Genomic DNA, 17,090 nt, shown 5'->3' with positions numbered 1-17,090 from the left:
CCATGTTAAGGAAGTGAGCCAAACAGGGCACATGGGTCAGTTGTCCCTGTCAGAGGGCGTAGAGGAGGTTGGTGCCATTGTCGCAAACCACCATACCTGGCTTAAGCTGGCATGGCATCAACCACCTCTGAACCTGCCCCTGCAGAGCTGACAGAATCTCTGCCCCAGTGTGGCTCTTGTCCCCCAAGCACACCAGCTCAAGCACCGCATGGCATCTTTTTGCCTGAGTGCTTGCGTAGCCCCTTAAACACCTATGGAGCACCGCTGGTTCCGAGGACAAATCAACACAGGAAGAGGCCATGGAGGAAGAAGAAGAGGAGGGGGTGGAGGAGAGAGGTATGGCAGAATCACCACTAGTAGAATTTTGGAGGCGTGGTGATGGAACAACCTCCGACATTAGTGCACCCTGTCCTGCATCCTTCCCAGCTGCCAGAAGAGTCACCCAGTGTGCGGTGAAAGATAGGTAACGTCCCTGTCCATGCCTGCTGGACCATAAGTCAGCGGTAATATGCACCTTACCGCTGACCACCCTGTCCAGCAAGGCCAAGACATTGCCTTCCACATGCCAGTAGAGAGCTGGAATCGCCTTCCATGAGAAAAAGTGGCGTTTGGGAACCTGCCACTGAGGAACCACACATTCCTCAAACTCACAGAAGGGGGCAGAGTCTACCAACTGAAAAGGCAGCAGTTGAAGTGCTAGCAATTTAGCCAAGCTAGCATTCAACCACTGGGCATGTGGATGGCTGGGAGCGAACTTCCTTTGCTGCGGTACAGCAGCTGGGGCAGGGAAATTTGCCTGGTACAATCTGATGTCGGTGTACCGATAGCAGATTGCCCGCAAGTACTTGGCTGTGGCACACCTAATTCCACACCTTCATTCCTCTCAGTGCAGGTTTCAGAGAGGACTGAAGGTATAATGGGGTTGGAGATCCCAGCTGATGAGGAGCAAGAAGAGGTCTGATTTGTTCTTTGGTGTGGATCTTTTAGGTACGCTTGCCAACGAACTGCATGGCAGGTCGACATATGTCTGGTCAAGCATGTGGTGCCCAAGCGGGTGATGTTTTGGCCATGCGAGATACGCTTGAGACATATGTTGCAAATAGCAGCAGTGGGATCTGATGCACTCGTCTCAAAAAAGGCCCACACCAAAGAACTTTTGGAATAACACGTAGAGACAGCAGCGCCCTGCACATGCAGAGCTCTGCGGTGTGATGCAGTCGGTGTTCTGCCCTTAAGCTGGCCCCTGGAGGGCATTGCTGTCCTTCTTGGGCACCCCCTCTTCTAGCTGGGTACCATCATTGGAGCCTTCAAAACGCTGGGCATCCTCCAGGAGCATGTATCCAACACTGTGGTCAAACAGTTCGGGGGACTCTTCAGGAGGACACGGTGGGGCTAGGGAAGGAGTGACTGATGCCATTGAGCTGAGGGAAGAGGCCGCATTGGCAGCTGCTTTGCCAGACAAAGTACCCTGAGCCTGGGTGAGAGAGGATGAGGAGGATGAGGATGGCTTGGTCATCCACTCTACCAAGTCATCGGCAAGTTGCGGCTCAACGCGGCCAGCTGCTAAAAAAAAGGACAAGTGTGTCCCACGGCCACGCGCTGATGAGGATGCACCGTGTCCACAACCCGCATGGTGGCGGCTAGACACAGAGCATGCTTGCCCTCTTTTATTGGCTTGTGACTGTCTGCCTCTCCTTGTTGGCCTTCCAGACAAACTAATGGCCTGCAGTGAGATGTAGCTGCACAAAGCTGGGATGTATATATATATATATATATATATATATATATACTGATACTGCAGCTAGCAGAATCAACTGCCTGCCTGTAGTATTTTTTAGTATGAGAACACCAGCAATTGTCTTCAGGTAGCTTTAGGTGCACACTATGCAGAGGACACAGTACACTAACTCTAAATACTGCAGCTGCCTGCAGTACTAATAGGATCAGAAGAATACCACCAATTTTCTTCAGGTAGCTTTAGGTGCACACTGTGCAGAGGACGCACTACACTAACTGTAAATACTGTAGCTGCCTGCCTGTGGTACTAATAGGATCAGAAGAACACCAGCAATTTTTTTCAGGTAGCTGTAAATACTGTAAAAACACCTGCCTGCCTGTCAGTAGGAAGAGAATAACAGGAACGGATCTAGCTAAACTGAATACAGTGTATACATAGTATATATACAACACCTAGGATGCATACATATACACAATACACTGTAAGTGCAGCTAACTGACTCGCCTGCCTACTCTATCTAACTTAAATCAAATGACACTGTCTCTCTGTCTATCTCTCCGCTGCTGCAACACACTACACAAGGCCGCCACGCAGGCGGCCTTATATATTGTGGGGCGTGTACTAAACCCCCTGAGCCTTAATTGACCAAAGCCACCCTGATTTTGGCCAATTAAGGCTCTCTGTACAGGTGGTGCTGTGATTGGCCAAGCATGCGGGTCATAGTGCATTCTTAGCCAATCATCAGCCAGCAATGCACTGCGATGCTGCAGTGAATTATGGACCGCGACGCGCCACTCAAATTTGACGCGAACGGCCCATAATGTTCACAATTCGACTGACGGTCGAACATGCGATGTTCGAGTCGAACATGGGTTCGACTCGAACTCGAAGCTCATCCCTATTCCTGGGTAAGGAAGATCGCTGGTGATCTGGTAAGCCCCCACCTGATTTATGGTAAAGGTGTCAGAACGGTGAATGTCTGACCACTGGTCCATCAGGATTGATCTATCCAGTGTGGGACACTGGCATGCATGAACTGTTTGCACAGGAGCACTTTAGTGATCAATTTATGAACTTTGCACTTTATTAATATAATATATTTTGCACTTTTGCATAAGGACATTTTTGGATTGAATAATATTTTGATTAGATTTTCTGTTCACTGCAAAGGTTTTGCACTGTCATATATGGTGTTTTGCACATGGTAATTTTATTTAGCGCTGCACTTTTAAGACCTATATGAAAAGAAATAACATTTTTACAAAAATGTGAGGTAGGGGTGTACTCACTTTTGTGAGATACTGGTATATATACATATATATATATACTTTTTACACATTTGCAATAATTTGTAAATTTTACTTGGTTGCTAAGCCATGTTATTCAGATTATACATTTTCAATTAGACTCTAATGTTATTTTGTATGTTAAATGAATAAACTGATAAGACACTAAAGAGTACTTTCACTATGTTTCTGGATGTTTCAGTAATATATACACTGATCAGCCATAACTTTATGACCACCCACCTAATATTGGATAGGTCCCCCTTTTGCTGCCAAAACAGCCCAGACCCATCGAGGCGTGGACACCAATAGACCTTTGAAGGTATGCTGTGATATATGTAGCAGATACTTTAAGTCCTGTAAGTTGCGAGGTGGGGCCTCTGTGGATTAAACTTATTTTTCCAGCACATCCCACAAGTGCTCGATTGGATTGAGATCTGTAGAATTTGGAGGCCAAGTCAACACATCCAACTCATTGTTGTGTTCCTCAAACCATTCTTGGGCTATTTTTGCAGTGTGGCAGGGCACATTATCCCGCTGAAAGAGGCCAAAGCCACCAGGAAATACCTTTTCCATGAATGGGTGTATGTGTTTAGCAACAGTGTTTAGGTAGGTGTCAAAGTAACATCCATGTGAATAGCAGGACCCAAGGTTTACCAGCAGAACATTGCCCAAAGCATCACTCTGCATCCACCGGCTTGCCTTTTCCTATAATGCATCCTGGTGCTGTGTGTAAGTGATGCACACAAATATACAAGAAAACATGATTCATCAGACCAGGCCACCTTCTTTTATTGCTCCGTGGTCCAGTTCTGGTGCTCACATACCCATTGTAGGCACTTCTGGCTGTGGACACGGGTCAGCATAGCCACCCTCACTGGTCTGTGGCTACGTAGCCCCATACACAACAAACTGCAATGCCCATTTTTTATGCTTTCAACACATCAACTTTGGGGACAGCATATTTACTTGCTGCCTAATATATCCCACCAACGCTCAGATGCCATTGTAACAAGATAATCAAAGTTATTCACTTAAAGTGGACCTTCAGTCATTTTTTCAGCTTTTCATCTATTAAATCTTCTGCCCTTGTTGTTTTAACTTTGGATAGTAAAACACTTTTTTTTTCTGCCAGTAAATACCTTATACAGACCACTTCCTGATTCTTGTGTGGTCATTAGCCTAAATTCCAAAATATGCACTGCATTAACATATGCATGCATTAAACAAATTAGGAAAAGCTGCAAGCACCACAATCAGACAAATTAAGTGGATAATGGAAATATTAAGTGCAGCGCTAGTCCATATTATGTGTATATATTAAAAATAGTGCAAAAAATAAGTATACAAACAGTAAGTATAACACATTGACCGTGTAAAATAAATAAAGTAAAAAAAATAATTTTTCTAACACCAAATAAATGAATATAAATACAATTCATAAATAGACATTAATAAAAAGTCCATATATGTGAATTGGCATTGTGAATAAATGACCCGTGAGGGAAAAACAAAAAAGTCCAAACAGGTGAAAATGAAATCTCAAGTGTTTAGGTAGAAACCAATGTTGAAATTGAAAGTATATTTGATCCTCTGAAGAATAGGCCACCGTTCAGTAAGAAATCACCATAGATTGTGAATCCACATGTGCCAGATGATGTTCTATTGAACAAAACTGGTCTGGTAGACTGATCTAGCTCCATGTTACTGTGCTTCTCGGATGTATTTGTGATCACATACCTGTTTATATCATCATTGATGTAAGTGTTCTACCTTTTAAAATAAAACCCATGGTTGATGGTACAACTACACTATGGGGCTGCCTTTATCTTATGAATGGTGGAGTTCATGATTGGGTCAGATGACAAGGTTGAACGGAAGCTGACTTCACATGGTGTTTCCACGTTCCCAGTTCCATGCCTGTTTGACTCTGGCATTGGGTCCACTGAGTCTGGTAAGAGTATCAATTTTTTTCATCCCTTCACCTAATATTTCCATGGTCATTAGCCTAGGCTTATGACATCATGCACAGCTCTCTCACTCTCGTGAGAGTTTGCCAGGAAGGGAGGGGGATGAGTCAAAGGAGGGCCAATAAGAGCTGCAGGGCTGGAGGTGTGCCTCTGTGTATCTGTATAAATCCAGGAAGTGAACTGGCAGCAGCTTCAGCTGCCCACAGTCAAAATGGATGCAGCCAGACTCAGTGGAGGGAGAATTCTGCAGCATATTTGGCAAGTACAGAATCACATTATATATAAAACATTATGCAAAGTGGTTGAAGGGAAGCTTCAGAATGGCAAAGATGATTTTATTACAAATTATGTGAGCAGACTACAGTTCCTCTTTAACACGTTACTAGCTATAAAATGATGGCTAATCAATGTATTTTAATATAATAGCATTTTGCTTCACTGCTCAGAATTTTAAGTAACATTATACAAATTTTTTTGGTCAGTAACAGCAACAAAAGACTGTGATTCTGTGCATTTAGGTAAACTAGCATTTAATCACAATGCAGTTCAACTCAGGAAATTCATCCCTTATAACATGATGCCGATTATCAAATAACAAAATGATTTACAGGATTTGATTTTCAGGAGAAAAAAAGGAATAAAAAAATTATGCCGCACATCTCTTCAGTACATGTGTATCCCTCTAAAGACCCTCTAGATCCAAAAAAATAGCAAGTTGGTATTGGTACTGATCACTACTGCGTTCGTTCATAACTCAAGCATAGTAAACTGTATACTGTCTAGTGCAGCTGAGGCTGCAGAAAAAGGGACTGGGGATACTCTGTCCTCAAAAGTGAGACATCAGGGGTCTGTTTAAACCCCTGATTTTTTACCAAACCTTCCCAACAGGGCTTTTAAAAAAAAATAGTAAACAATAATAAAAAATAATATCGTAGAAAAAAATAAAATAAATAAAAAATTAAAAAATAACAATAAAAAGACTACTGACACCGTCCACTCACTGCTCTACTGACACCGTCCATTCACTGCTCTACTGACACCGTCCACTCACTGCTCTACTGACACCGTCCACTCACTGCTCTACTGACACCGTCCACTCACTGCTCTACTGACACCGTCCATTCACTGCTCTACTGACACCGTCCACTCACTGCTCTACTGACACCGTCCACTCACTGCTCTACTGACACCGTCCACTCACTGCTCTACTGACACCGTCCACTCACTGCTCTACTGACACCGTCCATTCACTGCTCTACTGACACCGTCCATTAACTGCTCCACTGACACCGTCCACTCACTGCTCTACTGACACCGTCCATTAACTGCTCCACTGACACCGTCCACTCACTGCTCTACTGACATCGTCCACTCACTGCTCTACTGACATCGTCCACTCACTGCTCTACTGACACCGTCCATTCACTGCTCTACTGACACCGTCCATTAACTGCTCCACTGACACCGTCCACTCACTGCTCTACTGACACCGTCCATTAACTGCTCCACTGACACCGTCCACTCACTGCTCTACTGACATCGTCCACTCACTGCTCTACTGACAATGTCCACTCACTGCTCTATTGATACCGTCCACTCACTGCTCTACTGACACCGTCCACTCACTGCTCTACTGACACCGTCCACTCACTGCTCTACTGACACTGTCCACTCACTGCTTTACTGACACCGTCCACTCACTGCTCTACTGACATCGTCCACTCACTGCTCTACTGACACTGTCCATTCACTGCTCTACTGACAACGTCCATTCACTGCTCTAATGATACTGTCCACTCACTGCTCTACTGACACCGTCCACTCACTGCTCTACTGACACCATCCATTCACTGCTCTACTGACAACGTCCATTCACTGCTCTACTGACACCGTCCATTCAATGCTCTACTGACACGACCATTCACTGCTCTACTGACACCGACCATTCACTGCTCTACTGACACCGACCATTCACTGCTCTACTGACACCATCCACTCACTGCTCTACTGACACTGTCCACTCACTGCTCTACTGACACCATCCACTCACTGCTCTACTGACACCGTCCACTCACTGCTCTACTGACACCGTCCATTCACTGCTCTACTGACCCCGACCATTCACTGCTCTACTGACACATCCACTCACTGTTCTACTGACACCATCCACTCACTGCTCTACTGACACCATCCACTCACTGCTCTACTGACACCATCCACTCACTGCTCTACTGACACCATCCATTCACCGCCCTACTGACACCATCCACTCAATGCTCTACTGACACCATCCTCTCACTGCTCTACTGACACCGTCCATTCACTGCTCTACTGACAACGTCCATTCACTGCTCTAATGATACTGTCCACTCACTGCTCTACTGACACCGTCCACTCACTGCTCTACTGACACCATCCATTCACTGCTCTACTGACAACATCCATTCACTGCTCTACTGACACCGTCCATTCACTGCTCTACTGACACTGTCCACTCACTGCTCTACTGACACCATCCACTCACTGCTCTACTGACACCGTCCACTCACTGCTCTACTGACACCGTCCATTCACTGCTCTACTGACCCCGACCATTCACTGCTCTACTGACACATCCACTCACTGTTCTACTGACACCATCCACTCACTGCTCTACTGACACCGTCCACTCACTGCTCTACTGACACCATCCACTCACTGCTCTACTGACACCGTCCATTCACTGCCCTACTGACACCATCCACTCAATGCTCTACTGACACCATCCTCTCACTGCTCTACTGACACCGTCCATTCACTGCCCTACTGACACCGTCCACTTACTGCTCTACTGACACCGACCATTCACTGCTCTACTGACACCGACCATTCACTGCTCTACTGACACCGACCATTCACTGCTCTACTGACACCGACCATTCACTGCTCTACTGACACATCCACTCACTGTTCTACTGACGCCATCCACTCACTGCTCTACTGACACCGTCCACTCACTGCTCTACTGACACCATCTACTCACTGCTCTACTGACACCGTCCATTCACTGCCCTACTGACACCATCCACTCAATGCTCTACTGACACCGACCATTCACTGCTCTACTGACACATCCACTCACTGCTGTACTGACACCATCCACTCACTGCTCTACTGACACCATCCACTCACTGCTCTACTGACACCATCTACTCACTGCTCTACTGACACCGTTCACTCACTGCTCTACTGACACCATCTACTCACTGCTCTACTGACACCGTCCACTCACTGCTCTACTGACACCATCCACTCACTGCTCTACTGACACCGTCCACTCACTGCTCTACTGACACCGTCCACTCACTGCTCTACTGACACCGTCCACTCACTGCTCTACTGACACCGTCCACTCACTGCTCTACTGACAATGTCCACTTACTGCTCTACTGACACCGTCCATTCACTGCTCTACTGATACCGTCCACTCACTGCTCCACTGACACCATCCATTCACTGCTCTACTGACACTGTCCACTCACTGCTCTACTGACACCATACACTCACTGCTCTACTGACACCGACCATTCACTGCTCTAGTGACACCGTCCATTCACTGCTCTACTGACACCGTCCACTCACTGCTCTACTGACACAATTCACTCACTGCTCTACTGACACCGTCCACTCACTGCTCTACTGACATCGTCCATTCACTGCTCTACTGATACTGTCCACTCACTGCTCCACTGACACCATCCATTCGCTGCTTTACTGACACTGTCCACTCACTGCTCTACTGACACCATACACTCACTGCTCTACTGACAGTGTCCATTCACTGCTCTACTGACACCGTCCACTCACTGCTCTACTGACACAATTCACTCACTGCTCTACTGACACCATCCACTCACTGCTCTACTGACACCGTCTACTCACTGCTCTACTGACAACGTCCATTCACTGCTCTACTGACAATGTCCATTCACTGCTCTACTTACACCGTCCACTCACTGCTCTACTGACACCATCCACTCAATGCTCTACTTACACCGTCCACTCACTGCTCTACTGACACCGTCCATTCACTGCCCTACTGACACCATACACTCAATGCTCTACTGACACCGTCCACTCACCGCTCTACTGACACCGTCCACTCACTGCTCTACTGACACCATCCATTTACTGCTCTACTGACACTGTCCACTCACTGCTCTACTGACACCATCCACTCAATGCTCTAATGACACCGTCCATTCACTGCTCTACTGACACCGTCCACTCACTGCTCTGCTGACACCATCCACTCAATGCTCTACTTACACCGTCTACTCACTGCTCTACTGACACCGTCCATTCACTGCCCTACTGACACCATACACTCAATGCTCTACTGACACCGTCCACTCACTGCTCTACTGACACCGTCTACTCACTGCTCTACTGACACCGTCCACTCGCTGCTCTACTGACACCGTCCACTCACTGCTCTACTGACACCATCCACTCAATCCTCTACTGACACCCTCCACTCGCTGCTCTACTGACACCGTCCATTCACTGCCCTACTGACACCATACACTCAATGCTCTACTGACACCGTCCACTCACTGCTCTACTGACACCATCCACTCACTACTCTACTGACAACGTCCATTCACTGCTCCACTGACACCGTCCATTTACTGCTCTACTGACACTGTCCACTCACTGCTCTACTGACACCATACACTCACTGCTCTACTGACACGTCCACTCACTGCTCTACTGACACCGTCCATTCACTGCTCTACTAATACGTCCACTCACTGCTCTACTGACACGTCCACTCACTGCTCTACTGACACCATCCACTCAATGCTTTACTGACACCGTCCACTCACTGCTCTACTGACACTGTCCATTCACTGCTCTACTGACACCGTCCACTCACTGCTCTACTGACACCATCCATTCACTGCTCTACTGACACCGTCCATTCACTGCTCTACTGACAACGTCCACTCACTGCTCTACTGACACCGTCCATTCACTGCCCTACTGACACCATACACTCAATGGTCTGCTGACACCGTCCACTCACTGCTCTACTGACACCGTCCACTCACTACTCTACTGACAATGTCCACTCACTGCTCCACTGACACCGTCCATTTACTGCTCTACTGACACTGTCCACTCACTGTTCTACTGACACCATACACCGTCCACTCACTGGTCTACTGACAGCGTCCACTCACTGCTCTACTGATACCGTCCACTCACTGCTCTACTGACACAATTCACTCACTGCTCTACTGACACCATCCACTCACTGCTCTACTGACACTGTCCACTCACTGCTCTACTGACAACGTCCATTCACTGCTCTACTGACACCGACCATTCACTGCTCTACTGACAACGTCCACTCACTGCTCTACTGACACTGACCATTCACTGCTCTACTGACACCATCCACTCACTGCTCTACTGACACCGTCCACTCACTACTTTACTGACAACGTCCACTCACTGCTCTACTGACACCGTCCATTCACTGCTCTACTGATACCGTCCACTCACTGCTCCACTGACACCATCCATTCACTGCTCTACTGACACTGTCCACTCACTGCTCTACTGACACCATACACTCAATGCTCTACTGACACCGACCATTCACTGCTCTACTGACACCGTCTATTCACTGCTCTACTGACACCGTCCACTCACTGCTCTACTGACACAATTTACTCACTGCTCTACTGTCACCATCCACTCACTGCTCTACTGACACCGTCCACTCACTGCTCTACTGACACAATTTACTCACTGCTCTACTGACACCATCCACTCACTGCTCTTCTGACACCGTTCACTCACTGCTCTACTGACACCGTCCATTCACTGCTCTACTGACACCGTCCACTCACTGCTCTACTGACACCATCCATTCAATGCCATACTGACACTGTCCACTCACTGCTCTACTGACACCGTCCATTCATTGCCCTACTGACACCATACACTCAATGCTCTACTGACACCGTCCACTCACTGCTCTACTGACACCGTCCACTCACTGCTCTACTGACACCGTCCATTCACTGCTCTACTGATACCATCCACTCACTGCTCCACTAACACCGTCCATTCACTGCTCTACTGACACTGTCCATTCACTGCTCTACTGACACCATCCACTCAATGCTCTACTGACACTGTCCATTCACTGCTCTACTGACACCGTCCACTCACTGCTCTCTCTCTCTCTACTGACACCATCCACTCACTGCTCTACTGACACCGTCCACTCACTGCTCTATTGACACCGTCCATTCACTGCTCTACTGACACCGTCCATTCACTGCTCTACTGACACCATCCACTCACTGCTCTCTCTCTCTACTGACACCATCCACTCACTGCTCTACTGACACCGTCAGCTCACTGCTCTACTGACACCGTCCATTCACTGCTCTACTGACACTGTCCATTCACTGCTCTACTGACACCGTCCACTCACTGCTCTCTCTCTCTCTACTGACACCATCCACTCACTGCTCTACTGACACCGTCCACTCACTGCTCTATTGACACTGTCCATTCACTGCTCTACTGACACCGTCCATTCACTGCTCTACTGACACCGTCCACTCACTGCTCTCTCTCTCTACTGACACCATCCACTCACTGCTCTACTGACACCGTCAGCTCACTGCTCTACTGACACCGTCCATTCACTGCTCTCTCTCTCTCTACTGACACCATCCACTTACTGCTCTACTGACACCGTCCACTCACTGCTCTATTGACACCGTCCATTCACTGCTCTACTGACACCGTCCATTCACTGCTCTACTGACACTGTCCACTCACTGCTCTCTCTCTCTACTGACACCATCCACTCACTGCTCTACTGACACCGTCAGCTCACTGCTCTACTGACACCGTCCATTCACTGCTCTACTGACACTGTCCATTCACTGCTCTACTGACACCATCCACTCAATGCTCTACTGACACTGTCCATTCACTGCTCTACTGACACCGTCCACTCACTGCTCTCTCTCTCTCTACTGACACCATCCACTCACTGCTCTACTGACACCGTCCACTCACTGCTCTATTGACACCGTCCATTCACTGCTCTACTGACACCGTCCATTCACTGCTCTACTGACACCGTCCATTCAAAGCTCTACTGACACCGTCCACTCACTGCTCTCTCTCTTTACTGACACCATCCACTCACTGCTCTACTGACACCGTCAGCTCACTGCTCTACTGACACTGTCCACTCACTGCTCTACTGACACCATCCACTCACTGCTCTACTGACACCATATACTGCCCTTTTAACACTATTTATAAATAATACATTCTAAATCATTGGTTTACATTTATTTATGAGTGTGTGCAGGGCTGCTGTTAGAAATCACAGGGGCCCCATACAGCCTTCCTGACAGGGACCCCCCCCAGGCCGATAGTGACTAAGGACATAAATGTATCACTCTCTTTCTCTGTAACCTCAGTTGCACAGATGAATGAATAGGAAGCACACTGAGGCTTCCTGCTCATTCACAAACTGAAGCATATTAAATACAGTTTACTATGCTTCAGTGATAAATGGGCACAGAAGTGATTGGTACTGACCACTCACTGTGTTCATTCAGGAAAGGAAGGGGCCAGAAAATTACTTGTTTACTGGTCCGTTCCTACGGTCTCAATTCTGAAACATCCCTCTGTGTGCCTGCAACAGCTGTTGGTGGGAGAGGAGGGAAGCCGGCAGTGCTGCGGGAGAAAGGGGCACACAGGGAGGCCTTGACAGCAGATGGAAGGGACGCATGTGCTAAAACCAATCCCCTTGCAGTGCAGCTGGAGGGAGAAAGAGGAGGAGAAACTGACAGTGCTGCAGTGGGAGACAGAAGAGAATTGGTGTCTGTAATAAGACAGTACAGCCAGCCCTCCTGCTCGCAAAGATACAAGGGAAGAGAGATGAGCACCGCCATCTAAGTGCATCAGATCATGAATGCTTGACAGGTGCCTGGGCCCCCTTTTGAACTGATGGGGCCCAGTACACGTGGGCTGGCTGTACTGCCTTATCAGTAGCCCTGAGTGTGTGTGCGTGTGTGTGTGTATATATATACACAGTATAAAGTTTGGGGTGCACACCCTAATGCAATGGGCTGCACACACCTATGCTCAGCACCACCATCCACAATATGCCTTGTATTTTTTTAATTAATACAAGGTATTCTCTGATTGGAGGAGGTGGAAATCATGATGTCACCTCCCCTCCAGTCAGGGCTCTCTGTTGGTTTGAACAGTGCTATTAGTCTGATAGAGACAAGCCTGCATTGCATAGAGAAGCACATACACCCGGTGATGACTTCACTTACAGGAAAAAAAGGTATGTATTAAAAAGGAAAGGTTTAAAAAAATACCATTGGAATGTTGATGAGTGGGGAAAGGAGGAAACAGGGGTGACCAAATAAAAGCAAATTCAACTTTTTCTTTATAAAATGTATTTATCTGTTTGCCTGAAGTTAAGATTTCATGAGCAAAAAACTAAACTAAAAATGTCACTTTAGTTTTCACTACAAGAACGCTGTGGTCCAAAATAACATAAGTAAAGTACAGCTATATAAAACGTGAAATTGTAGAAATTCATTTTTAAGTAAGAGCGCCATGTTTAGCGGAAGAACATGTTTCTAATCAACTTGATTTGTTCTTTTTTGTAGATGCACAGTTTATTACCACAGCAAGTCCTTCCACATCAAGTCTAACCACATCAAGACTATCCACATCAAGGCTATCCACACTTAGTAGCAGAACTACAACATCAGGTTAGTAAAAAAATATACAGAATAAAGTTTATTGGGGAAGCACTTTTTTACTAAAATAAAAGGGCTGAAGTATTTTTTTTTAATATATACAGTAGGTATGACACAAAGACAAATGTCCTTCTTTATATCCCTTGAAGAATATGCAGACTTTGGCATTTAAGTTCTCTAGCCTATGGATGCTATGTGTTCTAGTAAACACTGATTAATTCAATTTGATTGACTATAGATTTTTTTACAGCAACTGTTTTCAACACTTCTGCTCCTAGCCAATTCTGACACCTCTCACATATATATAAACATCTACATTTTTTTTGCTAGAAAATTTCTTAGAACCCCCAAATATTATATAATATATATATATGTAGGAAGGCCAGTATGGTGGCCTGAATTTATGGGAGGAGCCTGGGGGGTATTTAAGCAGCCCGCTCACCTGTGATGCTTGTCGGTTGCCTGTGCGCGATATACGTCACTAGGCCGACTATTCCGATTTCAGCGTTCGCAAATACTTGGCTCACAAGTTCCCGCATTTCATGATCTCCGTGCCCGAGAGTTTTTGAAGTCCGCGTTTACCGATTCGTTCGCACCACACGTCTGGCTGGGCTGTCGCAGGTAGGGTCCCCTCGGATTTTTGTTTTTTCGTACGTTATGTCATGTCACTAAACCGTGGTATCAGAATTACGAATCACTTGCAAAATTTCACGAAGGTAACCGCATGTGTATTACTCGCACTGTCGTCATGTTACCATTTCGCGTTATCTGAGGAAACCATAGCGACGCAAGCGCCGCTTCATTTCAGACAGGTCTTAATTGTTAAACATGTGTCAGCAGACAGCCATAGCGATTCGTAAATGCATAAATCTTTTCGAACCACGTCAGTTCGATACCAATCATTTCTCATTTCTGAAACATTTCTAAACTCATTTCTAACATTTCAAATCATTTCAATCATTTCTCATTTCAGTCACATACCGCGCTCCGATTCGAATCCAGTCGCACCTAAAAGATGCACCGATTCGCTCCGGTGTGCCCCAGTTATTATGGCCTCATTTCTATACATGCTCCAGAGTTACGTTTTATCAGTCATTCGTACCTCTGTCATGGTTATCATTTCATTTCCACGTATCACGTTCCGACATGAATTCAGTCGCATGGAAATGCACCGATTCGTCTCGGCGTGCCCCAGGATTGGCCTCATTTCTATACATGCTCCAGAGTTACGTTATTATCAGTCATTCGTACCTCTGTCATGGTTATCATTTCATTACCACGTATCACGTTCCGACATGAATTCAGTCACATGGAAATGCACCGATTCATCTCGGCGTGCCCCAGGATTGGCCACATTTCAGTACATGCTCCAGAGTCCGATTCGCAGTCAGTCACTATAGCGGCATGATCGATTCGCGCCTCTGTCATGGCAACAAATGTTACACCTGCACTTACCGCGCTCCGGTTCGAATCCAGTCGCATCTTCGATGCACCGATTCGTTACGGCGTGCCCCAGGGCCCGGCCTCATTTCTGGACATGCTCCAGAGACCGGTTCGTTGTCAGTCGTAGTTTGCGGCTCACCGATTCGTGCCTCTGTCATGGGAATCATTTCAACTGTCACGAATCACGCTTCGATTCGAATCCAGTCGCATCCATGATGCAACGATTCGTCCCGGCGTGCCCCAGGTATTTTCGGCCACATTTCAGTACATGCTCCGGAGTCCGGTCGTTGTCAGTTGCAATCGCGACATGATCGACTCGTGCCTCTGTCATGGCACGTGCCTCTACCATGATAATCATTTCATTCATTTCATCATTTCACTCATTTCACTGTCACGTACTGCGCCCCGATTCGAATCCAGTAGCATCCAAGATGCACCGATTCGTCCCGGCGCGCCCCAGTTGTCTTGGCCTCATTTCATTCGTACTCCATAGTCCGACTCATCATTTGTCGCAGTCGAAAAAAAAAAAAAAAAAACACATATATATATATATATATATATATATGTATATATATATATGTGTGTATACAAAAAAAAAAAAAAAAAACCCGTGTGTGTGTGGGTATATGTATATATGTGTATAAATAAAGTAGTATAAATAAAACGTTTGGGCCTCAGCCAACACCTGCATCAGAACTTGGTTAGCTATCAGTTGCGGCATAACCAATTCATGCCTTTGCCAGGGCAAACATTTCACAGTTACATACCACACTCCAATTCAAATTCAGTCGCATCCGTGATGCACCAATGTACTCCAGCATGCACCAGCGTTTCTTTTGCCTCATTTCAGTACGTACTCCAGAGTCCGGGTCGCTGTCAGTTGCAGCTGCGGCACGACCGATTCGTGCCTCTGTCATGGCGAAGCATTTCTCATTCATTTCACTCTAAGGCAAACATTTCATTTATTTTGTTGTCGCATGCCGCGCCCCGATTCAAGTTCAGGGCATCCGTCAGACATCGATTCATCCTGGCAAGCCCCAGTTGGCGTGGCCTCATTGGCGCAGTCATGGCACACTGATTCGTGCCTCTGTCATGGCACAAACAGTTCACTCATTTATTTAATGCCATGCACCTGTCGCTTTAACATGTTACAATTTACCTTTCAAACCAGGTAGTCAAACCCTCCAACGGTTCTCATCTGTCATTTCCTCCAGGTCAGCGGGGGGCCACACCCCGTCTTCCTTCGAAGCTCAGTCATGGTCCCGATTCGTTGAAACCTTCGCCTCGCTACTATACCCCCTCGTAGTCACAGCACATCCAAGTTTTAACTTTTTTTTTTTTTTTTTTTCAATCGTCGCAATACGCATCCAATCACAACTTCTTGCATTTCATTGCAAGCACACATCGAAACATAACTTCTTGCTATTATTGCAAGCACACATCCCATGACTTCTTGCAATCGTTGCAAGTACGCATCCAACAGAACGTCTTGCAATCGTTGCAAACACACATCCAAGCACAATTTCTTGCAATCATTTCAAACACGCATCCAATCATAAAACTTCTTGCAAACGTTGCAGGCATGCATTCAAGCATAACTTCTTGCAGTCATTGCGAGTATGCATCCAAGCTTAAACTCTTGCAGTCTTGCAAGCACATGCAGCAATACGAACTTTCACAGTCACTACAAACACATCTCCACCGACAGAAACCCCCTTGCAATCGTTGCAAGCACACATTCAAGCACAAATCTTACAATCATTACAAGACACGCATCTTAGCATAACTTCTTGCAATCATTGCAAGCACGCATCCAGTCACAACTTCTTGCAAAATGTTGCAGGGACAC

The 17,090-nt window shown here is 46.5% G+C and overlaps 1 protein-coding gene across 1 annotated transcript in view; it reads left to right on the top strand.

Moving 5' to 3' along the window:
• TMPRSS15 (transmembrane serine protease 15) overlaps positions 1 to 17,090 on the top strand; it is a 615,681-nt gene that overhangs the window by 109,381 nt on the left and 489,210 nt on the right. Inside the window, exon 5 of the mRNA XM_073617070.1 lies at positions 13,706 to 13,810. Within this exon, the coding sequence (XP_073473171.1) occupies positions 13,706 to 13,810 (105 nt within the window). The remainder of the gene's footprint in view (positions 1 to 13,705; positions 13,811 to 17,090) is intronic.

Source organism: Aquarana catesbeiana, linkage group LG02, assembly GCF_042186555.1.
Source record: "Aquarana catesbeiana isolate 2022-GZ linkage group LG02, ASM4218655v1, whole genome shotgun sequence".
NCBI classification, from domain to species: domain Eukaryota; kingdom Metazoa; phylum Chordata; class Amphibia; order Anura; family Ranidae; genus Aquarana; species Aquarana catesbeiana.
Note: the sequence above shows the minus strand (reverse complement) of the source record. Positions and strands in the feature narration are given on the sequence as shown.